The 14,469-nt window shown below is 47.4% G+C and overlaps 1 protein-coding gene across 3 annotated transcripts in view; it reads right to left on the bottom strand.

Annotated features, from left to right (window-relative positions):
• Positions 1-2,305: 2,305 nt before the first annotated feature.
• The window catches only part of LOC139240931 (myb-related transcription factor, partner of profilin-like), an 18,592-nt gene continuing 6,428 nt past the window's right edge, over positions 2,306-14,469 (bottom strand). Inside the window, exons 3-4 of one of the 3 annotated variants that reach the window (XM_070869474.1) lie at positions 12,671-12,722; positions 2,306-2,734 (exon numbers count right to left, since the gene is read on the bottom strand). In XM_070869474.1, coding sequence (XP_070725575.1) covers positions 12,715-12,722 — 8 coding nt within the window. In that variant the 3' untranslated portion in view covers positions 2,306-2,734; positions 12,671-12,714. The remainder of the gene's footprint in view (positions 2,735-12,670; positions 12,723-14,469) is intronic. The other 2 variants (XM_070869473.1, XM_070869471.1) reach the window with 2 other exon arrangements.

The following is a 14,469-nucleotide window of genomic DNA, read 5'->3' as shown; positions in this document are numbered from 1 at the left end:
GAACCAAAGGCGACATGAGGAAAAACAATTTTATGCAGCGAGTGGTTAGGATCTGGAATGCACGGCCTGAGAGGGTGGTGGAGGCAGACTCAATCGTGGCTTTCAAAAGGGAATTGGATAAGTACCTGAAGGAAAAAAAATTTGCAGGGCTACGGGGAAAGGACGGGGGAGTGGGACTGGTTGAAGGGCTTTTCCAGAGAGCTGGCACGGGCTTGATGGGGTGAGTGGCCTCCTTCTGTGCTACTGTAACCCTTCTATGATTCTATGAAGAAAAGAGAGAGAGGACAAGAGAGTTTATGAGAGAGAGAGAGAGAGAGAAAAACAGACAGGCAGAGAGAGAGAGAGAGGGACAGGTACAGAGCGAGAGAAAGAGAGTGGCGACAGAACGAGACAGAGACATAGAAAGACAGCGAGAAAGAGAAAAAGTGAGACGGAGACAGAGAGAGAAAAAGAGAGAGAGTGAGAGAGATTAACTTCACCTCCAGATTCCAATTCTGCTGACCATGGAACCAGTCACACTGGTGAAGCATATGCATTACAAACAAAACTCAGTGGGTCATGGGGCAAATGGAAGGGGAAGTTTAAATCCATGCTGATTGTAACCTGAAGACATGGTCGAATGGACACTCAGTCCAAAATACTGACTTCTGTGCAAAATAAGATGGCTGGCATGGATGACTTCCTTAGCCTACAATAACTGCCCCGGATAACCTTCCAAGATGTAGATACCTGAATACGTATGTATATATTTCACAGAGCTGGGTCCAATACAGGCACTTGGGAAGGTGTGTCCAATCTTTTGGAGCAGTGTGCCAACAATGAATTTAGTGCATAACCTGTCAATTCTTGTGTTCTGCTTTGGAACAGAGAATTAAGAAAAATCATGGTAAATCATCAGAGTATGGATGGTTTACTTCTTGAGGGAAGTTAGGGAAGCTATAGAAGGGACACGGACAATAATTTTGAAAATTCTTTGGAAAGAAAAAATGTGTTAGTGGAAATTGTAACTCCCCTCTGTAAAAAAAAAAAAGGGGATTCGGATAAGCTTTGATATGTTTTGTATCTTGAGGCAAAATCAAGGAGGTGATGTTGAACTTGTACAAGACCTTAGTTAGGCTGCAGCTGGAGTATTGTGTACAATTCTGGACTGTATTATAGAAAGGATTTAAAAGCAAGGGGAAAGGAGGAAACTCACTCGGATGTTAGCAGGGGTGAGAGGTTGCAGTTATAAAAAAGTGATTTAAGAAGCCAAGGCTTGTTTTACTGGAGCTGGGAAGGTTAAAGGGTGACCTGATCGAGATCTTCAAGATTACGAAGGGTTATAAAAAGGTAAGTATTGATAGATTGCTCCCACTGGTTAGCGAGATGGTAATGGGAGATCCCAATCACAGCTGCATCATGTTTCATGGAGGAAAGGAAAATTGGAGGGAGATTTATTCCTCCATCTCTCTCATGTATCTTCCAACAATCAGCTCAGAGCAGTGAGCTGGGAGAAGTTCACTTCCTCCCCCACTACCAATCATTTTGACGGCAATTGGTGCACGGACCCAGGGAGACCAAGGCAGAGAGCAAAAATCAGGAAAGTGTAAAATATAACACACCTCACACAAACAGCAAAACCTACTGCTTCTCCCATGATGGGGGTCAATATCCGAGTTTGGCCTGGTGGTGAAGTATCTCATCGCTGTCAGCACAGATCACAAATTGCGTCCATGATATTTTGACCCGCATTGGCGGCGAGCAAGTAGGGTTGCCAACCCTCCAGGATTGGCCTGGAGTCTCCAGGAATTGAAGACGAATCTCCACGACACTGCTGCGAGCAACCCAGGAGAGAAATCAAAGGGGTGTTAAAATAAATTGTTTAAAAAAAAAATGTTCTTTGAACACTTTTGTTTATCAGTTATAAAAATATTGGAGATGGGGAAAAGGTCCGTTTCACTAACAGTCCAATTGGGTAACAAAGGGCTGGATTTTCTGGGGGGTCAGCGGGCACGATCGGTGGTGGGTTGGGTGGGGAAATGTTTTTGATTGACAGTGAGTCGGGACCCTGCTGCCAACCCGCCACCACGTGCCTTTACAGAATGTCGGGTCTGCCAGCGCTGAGCAGACCAACACGCAGCAGCAGGGGAGGCAATTAAAATCATCAGTGGCTTGTTTACAGCCACTTAATAATGCTTTTTCCCCAGCTTTTCGAATTTGAAATGTCGCCCACCCACTGTGCCGAGACCTTGTCTGAGGCGGGAGGTCACTTGCCATTTGTTAGTGCGAATGTACCCTTCCAAGAATCACTCGTCACTCAGGGTCGGTCCATACATCAAAACGGTTTATTACGCCGGCGGGGAGATGAAGCAACTGGTGGGTCCCCGCCGAACAAAGGGTTTCATGGATTTTTATATGTTTTACAACAGTTTACTACAGTTACATCAGCCCATTTTGGCCGGACACTATCCAATCATATTGCTTATAGATTATATATAGATTCAATTAGACCAATAGATAGAGTTAGTCTCTAAACGTAAAGTGGCTCATGTGTTGCTAAGAGATGTGTTGCTAAGAGGTGTGTTGCTCGGAATTACTCATGTATCTTGTGACATGGTCCAGGCCCCCCCTTTTCTTACTGTCCTTGGGTGCTGTCTTTGGGTAGCCTCCTTATCTTCGTCCTGTTACAGAGTTGTATTGTTCTACGGGCCAGGATGTCTCGTCTGGGGAACATCTGCGGAGTTGTAGTGTGTTTCTGCATGAGAATACAACCGTTATCAGTAACCAAGAATGCAGTCTCTTTTCTGCCGGCTGACATCCCTTGGGGCTTTGCTAAACCACAAGTAGCCATCTTTATACATGGATTTTACACACTCATTTAATACTACAATTACCTATTTCGTTCTAACATTGATGCTACAGGTGCCATTGCCCAAGGGGAAAATCTTTCCGCTATAACACCATTGAATCAGCTGATGAGTTGACAGCTTCAAATGTCAAGTCAAAGCTCCAAGCTGATTGAGAAATGTTCCCTTAGCCACTAGCTTCTCTAAACTGCATTTCCACTACAGATTCAGAATGCTGCAAGTCTTTACACAAGTCTCCATCCAGTCTGACCTCATTACATCTCCCACCATTAACAGATCGCTTCTGTCATCTCTACTTCATCTGCCATTCATTCCATCAGCATTGGTGCATTTTATACCCTCTCACCTTGGTCCTCAGAATTCCACCATGATCAGCCCAAATGCCAGCATCACCAGGCACACCAGCAGCACCAGGCACACCAGCAGCACCAACACCACCACCAATCTTCTCCGCAATCAACTGATGCTGCACAGGACATAGGGCATCAGCACCCAACCACATTGCTGCCTGGGAGGCCAGAGATGGCCTCACCATGGCCAGATTTACTTCACTTGATGCTGTACACCCTGGCACATGATGCGCCAGGTTGGCACCACCCCACACCAGCACCATAAAGCATCCCTACAATGCCCAAGCCATTCCTTTCACACTCATCACCATTGCAGGGGGGGCGGCGGAGGTACCGTTATGTCTCACCATACACGGACTCATTAAGCCACTTCCAAAGGTGCCCACAAATCTGTCCAGGAATGCAAAGTGTTGAAAATAAAGGTTCCAATGTTTGACACCACATATAGTCTCACACACACAATTACACACACACAGTCTCTCACACACAAGCACACGCACGCACATACACACACACAGTAGCAGCCATACAGACACATAGTCATATATACACAGTCATCATCATCATAGCCAGTCCCTCGTATCGAAGATAACTTGCTTCCACGCCAAAAAGGGATGAGTTCGCAGGTGTTTCAATGAAGGACCTAATATTCCAGATCCCGAACTACATCCTGAAGGGTGGAAGATGCCTGTGCGTGGATTTTTTTAACGTGGGGTGACCGTTGCACACCAGCCACCACACGGGCTTGACAGAGCTAGGTCTTGGTCCAGTGGCAAAGATTAACCAGGACGATTGGAAACCAGCTCTGCTGCACGGACCTAGCGCGCACATATATCGTAGTGTGGGCTGGGCCCGTGCTGCCCCTGGGCCCACGCCTCTTCTGGGCCCCAAACTCGCGCCTCTCCTGGGCCCCGATCATGTTCCACAATCACTTGCCGCTCCTTCGTCCCGACCTCGCCGCTCCTGCTGTACCTGCCCACGCTCCAATCAGCGACCTGGATTTTGGTGACGTCCAATCCAGTCATTCTCTTCGCTGCCGTTGCCCTCCTGTACCAGCTCGCGCTGTACCTTGCAGTGGTATGGCCGCCATGCTGCTCCAGGTCGCCGCTCGACGCCCCTTTTATGGCCCCGACCTGCCGCTGGTGGTCTCTCGCAGGTCGGGGCCACCACGCTGCTCCTTTTATATCCCTGACCTATACACAGTCACAGTCACACACACATAGTCGCAGTCACACATACCCACACAGAGTCAGACACACAGAGTCATGCACACAGTCACACACACACACACACAGTGTCACACATGTAGTGTATGTAGGCACCTTTAGTAATGACTCCACGAGGCAGGGTATGGTGCTTAAACTCTGCAGTCTTTTATTAGCAGCTCCTCAGTGCTGACAACAAGCTGTGTGTTCCTTTTTATACTGGGTTACCTGCCGTGTGCAGGCAACCCCTGGGTCTCCAGCAACAGCACCCTCTAGTGTACCGGTAAGGTGTGTACAGTACAAGGGTACATTCAATGTTGCAAACAGTGTTACAGACATCACACAGTAAACAGGCATGCATACACAACAACACACACACACAGTAACAGTCACACATAGTCACAGTCACACACACAGGCCGGGATTTTGGCAATGGAGGCGAGTTCGATGCGGGTGGTATTGGTGCACCATGGGAAACCTGCTCCGAAGTGCAGCCCGCCCTTTCCCTTCAATCCTCCATGGCTGGGGCTTGTTAAGCCCGGCCAAGTAACTGGAAGCGGGTCTTATGACGTCATCTGATGACATGTCATCAGCCGAATTCCTTAAAGGGACCATTCCCAACTTTTTTTTGACAGTTCCTCTGTCAGTGTTCTACAGCATTGAGGTGCTACAAACACTGAAAGCACTGCACAGATGTGCATGGCTGCACCCAGGCTCTCCCATCACTTCCTCCATATGCTTATGGAGTGAGTCACAGCACGCAGAGAGGTTCTCTTCCCTTCCAATGGGCAGAAGAGACCTCCCCAGGACACTAACGCAGCCCGGTTACACATTGCACAGAAGGGCACAAGCAGGGATGCCGTCAGGAGGACCAGGCTGCAGTGGTGCAAACCTTTCAATGATCTCAGTAGATCACAAAACATTACTGCAAAACCATTCAACCACATCCTGCTGTGCCACTCATCACATCCCCATCACTCGGCCTTCCCTACCCTACTCCTGCACATCCTTACTCACACCAACTTACCTTGCACCTCCACCCATCCTCTCTCTCTATCTACATTATCACTTCCCCATCTCACTAGCCACCCCTCACACTCACCCTCATCCTTGTCCAATTATACCAACGAACAACCCACAAGGGTAGGCACTTGGGTCCTTTAGCCAATGTTCATGTGAAGTTTATGTTGATGTGTTGTCAAACATTGAAATCTTTATTTTCAGCACTTTGCATTCTTGGACAGATTTGTGGGCACCTTTGGAAGTGATTTAGTGAGTTGCCATAAATGGTCAGACATAAGGGTTCCCCCCGCCCACAATGGTGATGAGTGTGAAAGGAATGGCTTGGGCATTGTAGGGATGCTTTATGGAGCTGGTGTGGGGTGGTTCCAACCTGACGCATCATGTGACAGCCAGGGTGTACAGCCTCAAGTGAAGTAAATGTGGCCATGGTGAGGCCATCCCTGGCCTCTCGGGCAGCAATGTGGTCGGGTGCTGATGCCCTGTGTCCTGTGCAGCATCAGGTGATTGCGGAGAAGGTTGGTATTGCTGTTGGTGATGCTGGTGTTGGGGCTGATCATGGTGGGATTCTAAGGACCAAGGTGAGATAGTTTCAAGGGCACCGATGCTGCTGGAATTGATGGCAGGTGAGGTTGAGATGACAGAAGCGATCTGTCAATGGTGAGAGAGGTTGCTCCAAGGAGATGACAATGGAGGGAAAGTTCACTGCAAACACTTACAAACTGCATACAGCTCAAAAGTCTCTTCCAAAGCTTGAAAGCTTCAGCTTCTGATATTGGAAAGTGGACATCTGTGAAATGGTAGCTTTTGTACCACTTCTACAGCTGTCAAAGCAATAGCGAGTCACTGAGAACCCAACTCCACTTACCTGTCGTGTTCTCCGAGGCACAGCAAACCAGTCAAAAGGTTGGTAAAATTGTAAGTGCCAGCTTTTAAGCCTTTTAACTAGCATTTAAGTACCTTTTAATGATGTTAATTACCTGTCCCGCTGCTTGCTGTCGGGTCTGTTATTCAAACGGCACATCTGACAGCTGAGAAACGCTCATGGAGGCGGGTTCAGAGCGGGATCTCGACCCGCTATCAATCAGAGCCATTTTGATAGTGGACCCGCCTCTCACAGGGCTGGGAAGATTCCGGCCTCAGTCACGGTCTCACACACACACACAGTAACAGTGACACAGTCACTCACAAAGTCAGTCATATAAATACAGTCATACAGTCACACACACAGTCATTCTCACACACACACACACACACACAGTAACAGTGACACACAGTCACTCACAAAGTCACAATCACGCATATACACAGTCACAGTCACACACACAGTCATTGTCACACACACACAGTCAAGCACATAGTAATGGTGATACATAGTCACACACATACACAGTAACAGTCACACATATACACAGTCACACGGACACACAATAAAATATGCAACAAACAGTGATGCTGGCACAAAGGAAACTGGACAATTAATTTTGCAAGTCATTTTCAACAAAACATCTTCAGTGATTATTTATTAATAAGGTAGGTTGGGCTACAAATTGCATAGCACCCAGTTTGGGGCAATAACTTTTCAGGGAGCACAAACATATCGCCGGGCGAAAAGGATTTGCAGCTGACAGGAACATCCGCTTTAGCGCTCCAAGAGGGAGGTGGAGCGCTAAATCAAGCGCCATCACTTCCCTTGGAGCGCTAAAGGGAGTGAGAGGGGCGGTAACGGCAGAGCGTTGAGCAATATCCCGTGCAGCGCTGCCGTCTGTACAGCCTCCTTCCCTTCCTTACAGGAAAGGGCCAATTCTGGGTGATTGAGTTTTCATGCTGTCTGCGTTGGACCATGACACCTGCGCTATGCGCATTGCAGCCCCAAGCTCTCTAACAGAGTGCAGGGCTGAGCAATCGCAGAGGCTAAGGAAATCAGGAGGCACCAGAATGGGGAGATAAATACATTTTGCCCTACCTGACCACCACTGCCTTTAATTAGCGCCCCTCAAGCGGCCAGCCGAGGTGACAACGTCTCCTGTAGCTGCCATTGTTGAGGCCCGACGATGTTGCAGGGGCGGGAGCGAATATCACATCCGGGGCGGTAACGGGGCGCTGTGCACCGGATGATGTCACGATTTCCGGGATGCAAGCGAGCGAGGCGGTAAGTGTCAGTGCCAGCGCAAAACCGCCAGGGAAGTTTGTGGGCATCGGTGAATTCGCCGCGTCCGGTCGGTAACCCCTTAGAGCCCCGTTATCACCCCCTACAGGCGCTAACGGGAGTCGCAAACCAGGCCAATTTCTCCCCCTAATAGTTTGTTAACAGATTGTAGTCTCGAAACAAGACTGCAGTTAAACTATCTTCCAACTTCATATTGCACAGGCCAGTGAGCTGGTCATTTAAACACCAGTACTAGCCAACAGTAAATTGTTCTCTACACAGAAACTACTGGGGGATGGGGGGGGGGGGGGGGGGGATCACTGGAACCGCAATATTTTATGAAGAGCGAGACCAGGGATTGAACTCAGACCACTTCAGCAGTGGTCAGTCGATGTAAATAATATTTCAACGAGAAAGATAAGGTGAAGTATTCCCAGCCTGACCTGTCCCTATTCACACAGGTCCAGGCGACCACGAAGGGGCAGGAGAATGGGAATCTCAAAGTACTGTGTGCATGATAGACGACTGTTATTTCAGGCCACATATGCTGTGAATCAAAAGTGTAGTATCCCTTTTCAAATGTAGTCGTCAATTTCAGGTTAATTTAAGACAGGCAAGCTCATTACCAAGCGGTGATCTCTGATCTTATGTTGATACAGGTTCAGCAGTAAACCAGTATCACAACACAACTAAATTAAGCAACAATAAAGAGAGGTCAGGATTAAAATACAAAAAGAATCTCTAACAAGAGCAAGGACACGGTGCTATTATCCTGTCCCAGCTGGTATTATTTACTTAAAAAAGTACAGGAAACAGGATAAATCCAGATTTGGCCTAAATGAGAGCACTAATAAAAATTTGAATAGCTCCCATTTATTTTTCAACTGTTCGGAACGATCAATTCTTTTTCTTTGCATTTCGAAAATGAAAAGTCGATTTAAATCTCTCTCTTGTATCAGGGTCCAGTGATGCCCCAGAGCTGACATCTGGGCCCAACAGACACACGGAGAAAACTACTGAAGAGTAGGTAGGTACGACATAAGTGAGGACCACTGGTAGATTGTGTTACTAATTTATCAGTTTTATGGGATTCGGAGAGGGTCGGGGGAAGAAAGATAAAACAAGTTGCTTTAAATTTCAATTTATGTAAGGAAACAAAAATGTCAAGACCCATTGACATTAAAGGTCGGTGGAGTTGTGTGCAACAATATGGAATTGATTTCAGGTCAACCATTAGGGAAGTGCCCTGTATTTGTATTTTAATCTTTTGTTTCAAATATAATTTGAACCCTGGATTGCCTACGTCTTTATGGTGGCAGAATTAACTGTTTAAAATAATTTTTATTGAACGTCGGTAAAGCCCAGTGAACTAGCTTAGCTCCCAGTCGTGGAATTATATCATATAACAAATCAACTTCCATTTTAAAACGTTGTGTGCATTATTTGTCAAAATAAGATACTTTTGTAGAGAAATGCTTCCGTACAAATGCGCCCCATGAGCTCGGTTAATTATATTCTTATATATCACTTTGCTTTGATAAACTAATTATTTGCTGATATGTCAGTTTGCTTTGAATGGGAAAGCCTAAGTTTAGAGTCAGAGTTGGTAAATGGAATGCGTGATTCCTTCCTGACCAAGTGGATCAAGGATGCAGCTAAGGTGGTTGTCATCCATACCTGGTATTTGTTAATGACACAGGCAACGTGCAGGAAATTGAAGTTATCACAACGCTGGAGCGGCGGGATAGTGACCATATAATGATCAAGCGTAACATGATCTGTGATTTAGATATACCAAAGTCCAGAAGTTGTGTATATCATTTTGAAAGAACTAAATTCAATGAAATTAACAAATAAAGCAAATTCATTGATAGAGGATGTTCAGCTACATTTTAGTAGAGGAAAAATGAAATTTGCATTTATATAGAGCCTTTTAAAAACTCAGGACGTCCCAAGCGCTTTACAGCTAATGAAGTACTATTTTGGAGTGTAGTCACTGTTGTAATGTAGGGAACATGGCAGCCAATTTGCGCACAGCAAGCTCCCACAAACAGCAATGTGATCATGACCAGATCATCTGTTTTAATGATGTTGGTTGAGGGATAACTACTGGCTGGACCTCCACTGCTCTTCTTCAAGTAGTGCCATGGGATCTTTTACATCCACCTGAGAGAGCAGATGGGGCCTCGGTTTAACATCTCATCCAAAAGATGGCACCTCCGACAGTACAGCACTCCCTCAGCACTGCACTGGGAGTGTCAGCCTGGATTTATGTGCTCATGTCCCTGGAGAGGGACTTGAACCCACAACCTTCTGACTCAGAGGGGAGAGTGCTACCCACTGAGTCAAGGATGACATCACCAAAAGGGATTGACACGTGGAAATGGCCTTCCAACAGAGCAGTGGAAGTGTAAACTCTAGAATCATTTAACAAATGATTAGATGCTGCGATAGGATCTTTTTGGTTGGATGAATTAAGAAGGGCTTCTTCATCTGTAATTATCCTGTGATCTAGCCTGCAATTCCTCCTCCTCTACTGGATAATAAATTGGTAGATAATTGAGAATCTCCACATTTTGGTCTACGCATGGAACAGGAATACATTAATTATGGTATTTGACCCCGAGCTCAGCTTCCAACCCCATATCATCTCCATCACTAAGACCGTCTATTTCTACCTTCGTAATATCGCTCATCTCCATCCCTCATCTCCTGCTCAAATCCTCATCCATGCCTTTGGTACCTCCAGACTCAACTAGTCTAATGCGCTCCTGGCCGGCCTCCCACCTTCCACGACTCTGTAAACTTCAGCTCATCCAAAACTCTGCTTCCTTTATCCTAACTTACACCAAGTCCCGTTCACCCATCACCTGCGCTCACTGACCGACATTATCTCCCGGCCCGGCAATGCCACCACTTTAAAATTCTCACCCTTGTCTTCTAATCCCTGTCTAGCCCCGCACCTCCCTCTCTGTAACCTCCAGCCCCTACACCCCTCCCTAGCTCTGTAACCCCCTCCAGCCCTACACCCCTCCACCCCTGCCTATCTCTGTAACCTCCAGCCCTACACCCCTCCCTAGCTCTGAAACCCCTCCAGCCCTACAACCCTCTGAGATCTCTAACCTCCTCCAGCACTACACCCCTCCCTATCTCTGTAACCCCCTCCAACCCTCCCAATCTCTGTAACCTCCTCCATCCCTACATCCTTCTGAGATCTCTGTAACCTCCTCCAGCCCTACAACCCTCCCTACCTCTGTAACCTCCTCCAGCCCTGCAACCCTTCCTATCTCTGTAACTTCCACCAGCCCTACACACCTCCCTATCTCTGTAACCTCCCCCAGCATCTATACCCCTCCCTATCTCTGTAACCTCCTCCAGCCCCTACACCCCTCCCTATCTCTGTAACCTCCTCCAGCCCCACACCACTCCCTATCCCTGTAACCTCCTCCAGCTCCTACACCCCTCCCTATCTCTGTAACCTCCTCCAGCCCCTACACCCCTCCCTATCTCTGTAACCTCCCCCAGCATCTATACCCCTCCCTATCTCTGTAACCTCCCCCAGCCCCTACACCCCTCCCTATCTCTGTAACCTCCTCCAGCCCTACACCCCTCCCTATCTCTGTAACCTCCTCCAGCTCCTACACCCCTCCCTATCTCTGTAACCTCCTCCAGCCCTACACCCCTCCCTACCTCTGTAACCTCCTCCAACCCGGGAGCATAATTGTCAGCCTGACATGGCAGTCGGCCGTCAAAAAAAAAATAAGATGGCGGCCGCGGCAGTGCGCCCTCCACTTTAATGGCGGCCGCACCGCCATTTTACACACACTGCAAACACAGTGCACCGACAGAAAAAAACGGTCGGGGGCAGCGAGCGGCAGCTGGAAGATTTTCCAAGGTGAATTTTGCTTGCGGGGTGGGACATCGCTGGTGCGCGTTTTGATGACGCGCTTAGGAGGCTTCAGCAGCAGCGGGGCCGAAGTGGGGGCCGCTGGAAAAACCAGCGGGGAGAATTTCGCGAGTGGCGTCCATGCGACTACAAATTGGCGGCCATTCGACTCCGCCGCGTGGCCGCCGCTTTCGGGCGGTAATGGGCCTTATCGGGAGGCTGAATTTTGGTTCCCTTATATAAATAAATGCGTGTTGTTGGTATTGAAGGCAAATAAGCAAACATAACAAAAGTGTAGTTTTGGTGCCTCATGCACAGCTTCATCCTTTAAAAACTCTGGCTGTTAGTTGAATAACAAGAGGGCAGATAATGGAGATTTCACGACATGATGAGATTCCAAGTTATTTGGAAACTTGATTCTGAATTAGCAGCCATGGCAATTTAAAGAGAGAGATCAGGTCAGGAAATACTTTTTTTTAAAGAAATACTGTCAACAATTTTCTTAAATTCTCCAGACAAGACGGAGTTTTAGTGAATTTACTGGCCCACAGCTCTTCCAGAGTGGAAGTGAACATCAGTGTTTATTTCAATGGAATTTAGTTTTAATGCTGTCCTGCCTTTGAAGATGCTCCTCCCTCCCTCGTCTCATAGCTACAAGAGTCCCCATAGATCCCTACTTCTTATCTATTAATGCAGGCCGACAACCAAATGTAAATATTCTCATAAAAGCCAATTGAAAGCATGTGGTGCTATTTTAAATGGCATTTTGAGTTTAGTCAGACCAATGCCTCCTTCATCAAGAGAAGAGCTTATCCTCTGAGGAGCCATCTTGTCAAAGTTGGCCAGAATCTGATGGCGATTGTGGTAAAGCCTCGGAACCACACTCTTCTGCAGTGCGTGACTTTGTTGGGAGGGGCACGATATGACAATCATTGATCAGGAGCACAGCCAACTGCAAACATGTGGATCTCCCCATTTTGCTGCATTCCTTGGTGTAGGTTCAGGGCAGCAACTGCTGTGAGGTAAACACAGGCAGCCAAGTCACACGTATTTACCTTCTGGCATTCTGCACTGCAAAGTGAAGCCCAGCAATGCTACAAAAACCAGCCCCTGGCACAGAGTGTAAAAGGAGGAAGAGAGAGGCATAGTGAAAGATAGAAAAAACTTGCATTTCACGACCTCAGGATGTCCCAAAGCGCTTTACAGCCAATTACCTACATTTGAAGTGTAGCCACTGTTGTAATGTAGGTCACGGAGGTCATTCTCCTGAAACAAGATCACAAAAAGTGCTGATAATGGATAATTCTGCAATTTGGCACTTACAGTGGACAGTGGCACTTACAGAGAGCCACATTGGATGGAAAATCACAGGCTGTGTGCTCACGATTTCCCAGTGTGCACTACCTGCAAGTGCCACTTCCCACTGGCAATGTAGTCTCATCACACCTTAGATCCTAGAACTGGTGAACCTTGAACTGGTGAACTGCCACTTCTTAACACATTTTTGAACACCCTTGGGATGGAGTCTAAATGATCACTGTGTATTGATGGCACACCTCACCCTGCCTCTGTTATTGCAATCAAGTGTTTGCTTTCGTTCTTCCTTATTGAGGTATCAAAGCTAAGCATCTCAGTGGTTCACACTGGTGCAGTAAGGGGTTCTGAGTTTAAGGTACACAGAGGAGAGAGATGAGTTTTCTGCTGGTTGCTACTTCCAGTGAAATTGTAAACCTATTGTTTTAGACTCCATTAAAAATCTCACTGGAGGAAATCTTCTCGCCACGTTTTCAATATTACGAACACGCAAAGACCAGAGGGAATCCTTCCCCCAATTGTCAAGGGGATGAAGCTTTATTCTGCAGATGTAGTGGGCTATACCTGGCCTGCATGCTGACCCAGCACAAGGCAAATTGTGTTCTATGCCCCAGCATCAGGAGCCCAGGTATTTCACAGCCAAAAAGTGATATGTCCTTACTATACAGTATAAATGCACACGAGGCCCATGCTTGAGAGGTCAGTCTGTGACCTGTCCTTTATTCCTTAGCACTCAAGTGATGAAGGTGGGTGGAGCTTCCCCTTTTATACCTGAAGGTCCAGGTTATGAGTGTCTCCCACCTAGTGGTCAGTGTTCTCACGGTGTACAACTTAGGTCAGTTTATACATGGGTTACAATGCTGGTTGAATACATGACATCACCTCCCCCCACAAAGTCTTATTGGGATCACAGGTTGAGTCTCTCTGGTGGTTTACGCTCCCTTGTAGAGCACCTGAGTTGGGGCTCCGGTTGTTGGGCGCTGGCCTGAGTGTCTACTGTTTGCAGTGCCTCAGGCCTGTCCGGACTGCCCACAGTGACTGGGCTCTCCTCCCTTTGGTTCCGGTGTTCGATCACCTGTGGTGGAGTGAACTCTATATCGTATTCTTCCTCTGCTTCTTCTATGGGGTTGCTGAACCTCCTTTTTGTTTGATCCACATGTTTGCGGCAGATTTGTCCATTGGTAAGTTTAACTACCAGAATCCTATTTACCTCTTTGGCAACCACAGTGCCTGCGAATCATTTGGGCCCTGCAGCGTAGTTGAGGACAAAAACAGGATCATTTACATCAATACATCGCGCCCTCGCATTCCTGTCATGGTAGTCAAATTGTGACTGGCGCCTGCTCTCGACAATTTCTTTCATGGTGGGGTGTATAAGGGATAACCGGGTTTTGAGCGTCCTTTTCATTAGTAGCTCTGCGGGTGGAACCCCTGTGAGCGAGTGTGGTCGGGATCTATAGGCCAACAGGAGGCATGATAAGCGGGTTTGTCGGGAACCCCCTTGGATTCTGAGCATCCCCTGTTTGATTATCTGCACTGCTCGTTCTGCATGGCCGTTTGAGGCCAGCTTGAATGGTGCCGTTCTAACATGGTTAATTCCATTGCCTGCCGTGAAGTCCTGGAATTCAGTGCTTGTGAAGCACGGGCCATTGTCGCTGACCAAGATGTCCGGTAGACCGTGGGCGGCGAACATTGCCCG

Source organism: Pristiophorus japonicus, chromosome X (genome assembly GCF_044704955.1).
Source record: "Pristiophorus japonicus isolate sPriJap1 chromosome X, sPriJap1.hap1, whole genome shotgun sequence".
Classification (NCBI taxonomy): domain Eukaryota; kingdom Metazoa; phylum Chordata; class Chondrichthyes; family Pristiophoridae; genus Pristiophorus; species Pristiophorus japonicus.
Note: the sequence above shows the minus strand (reverse complement) of the source record. Positions and strands in the feature narration are given on the sequence as shown.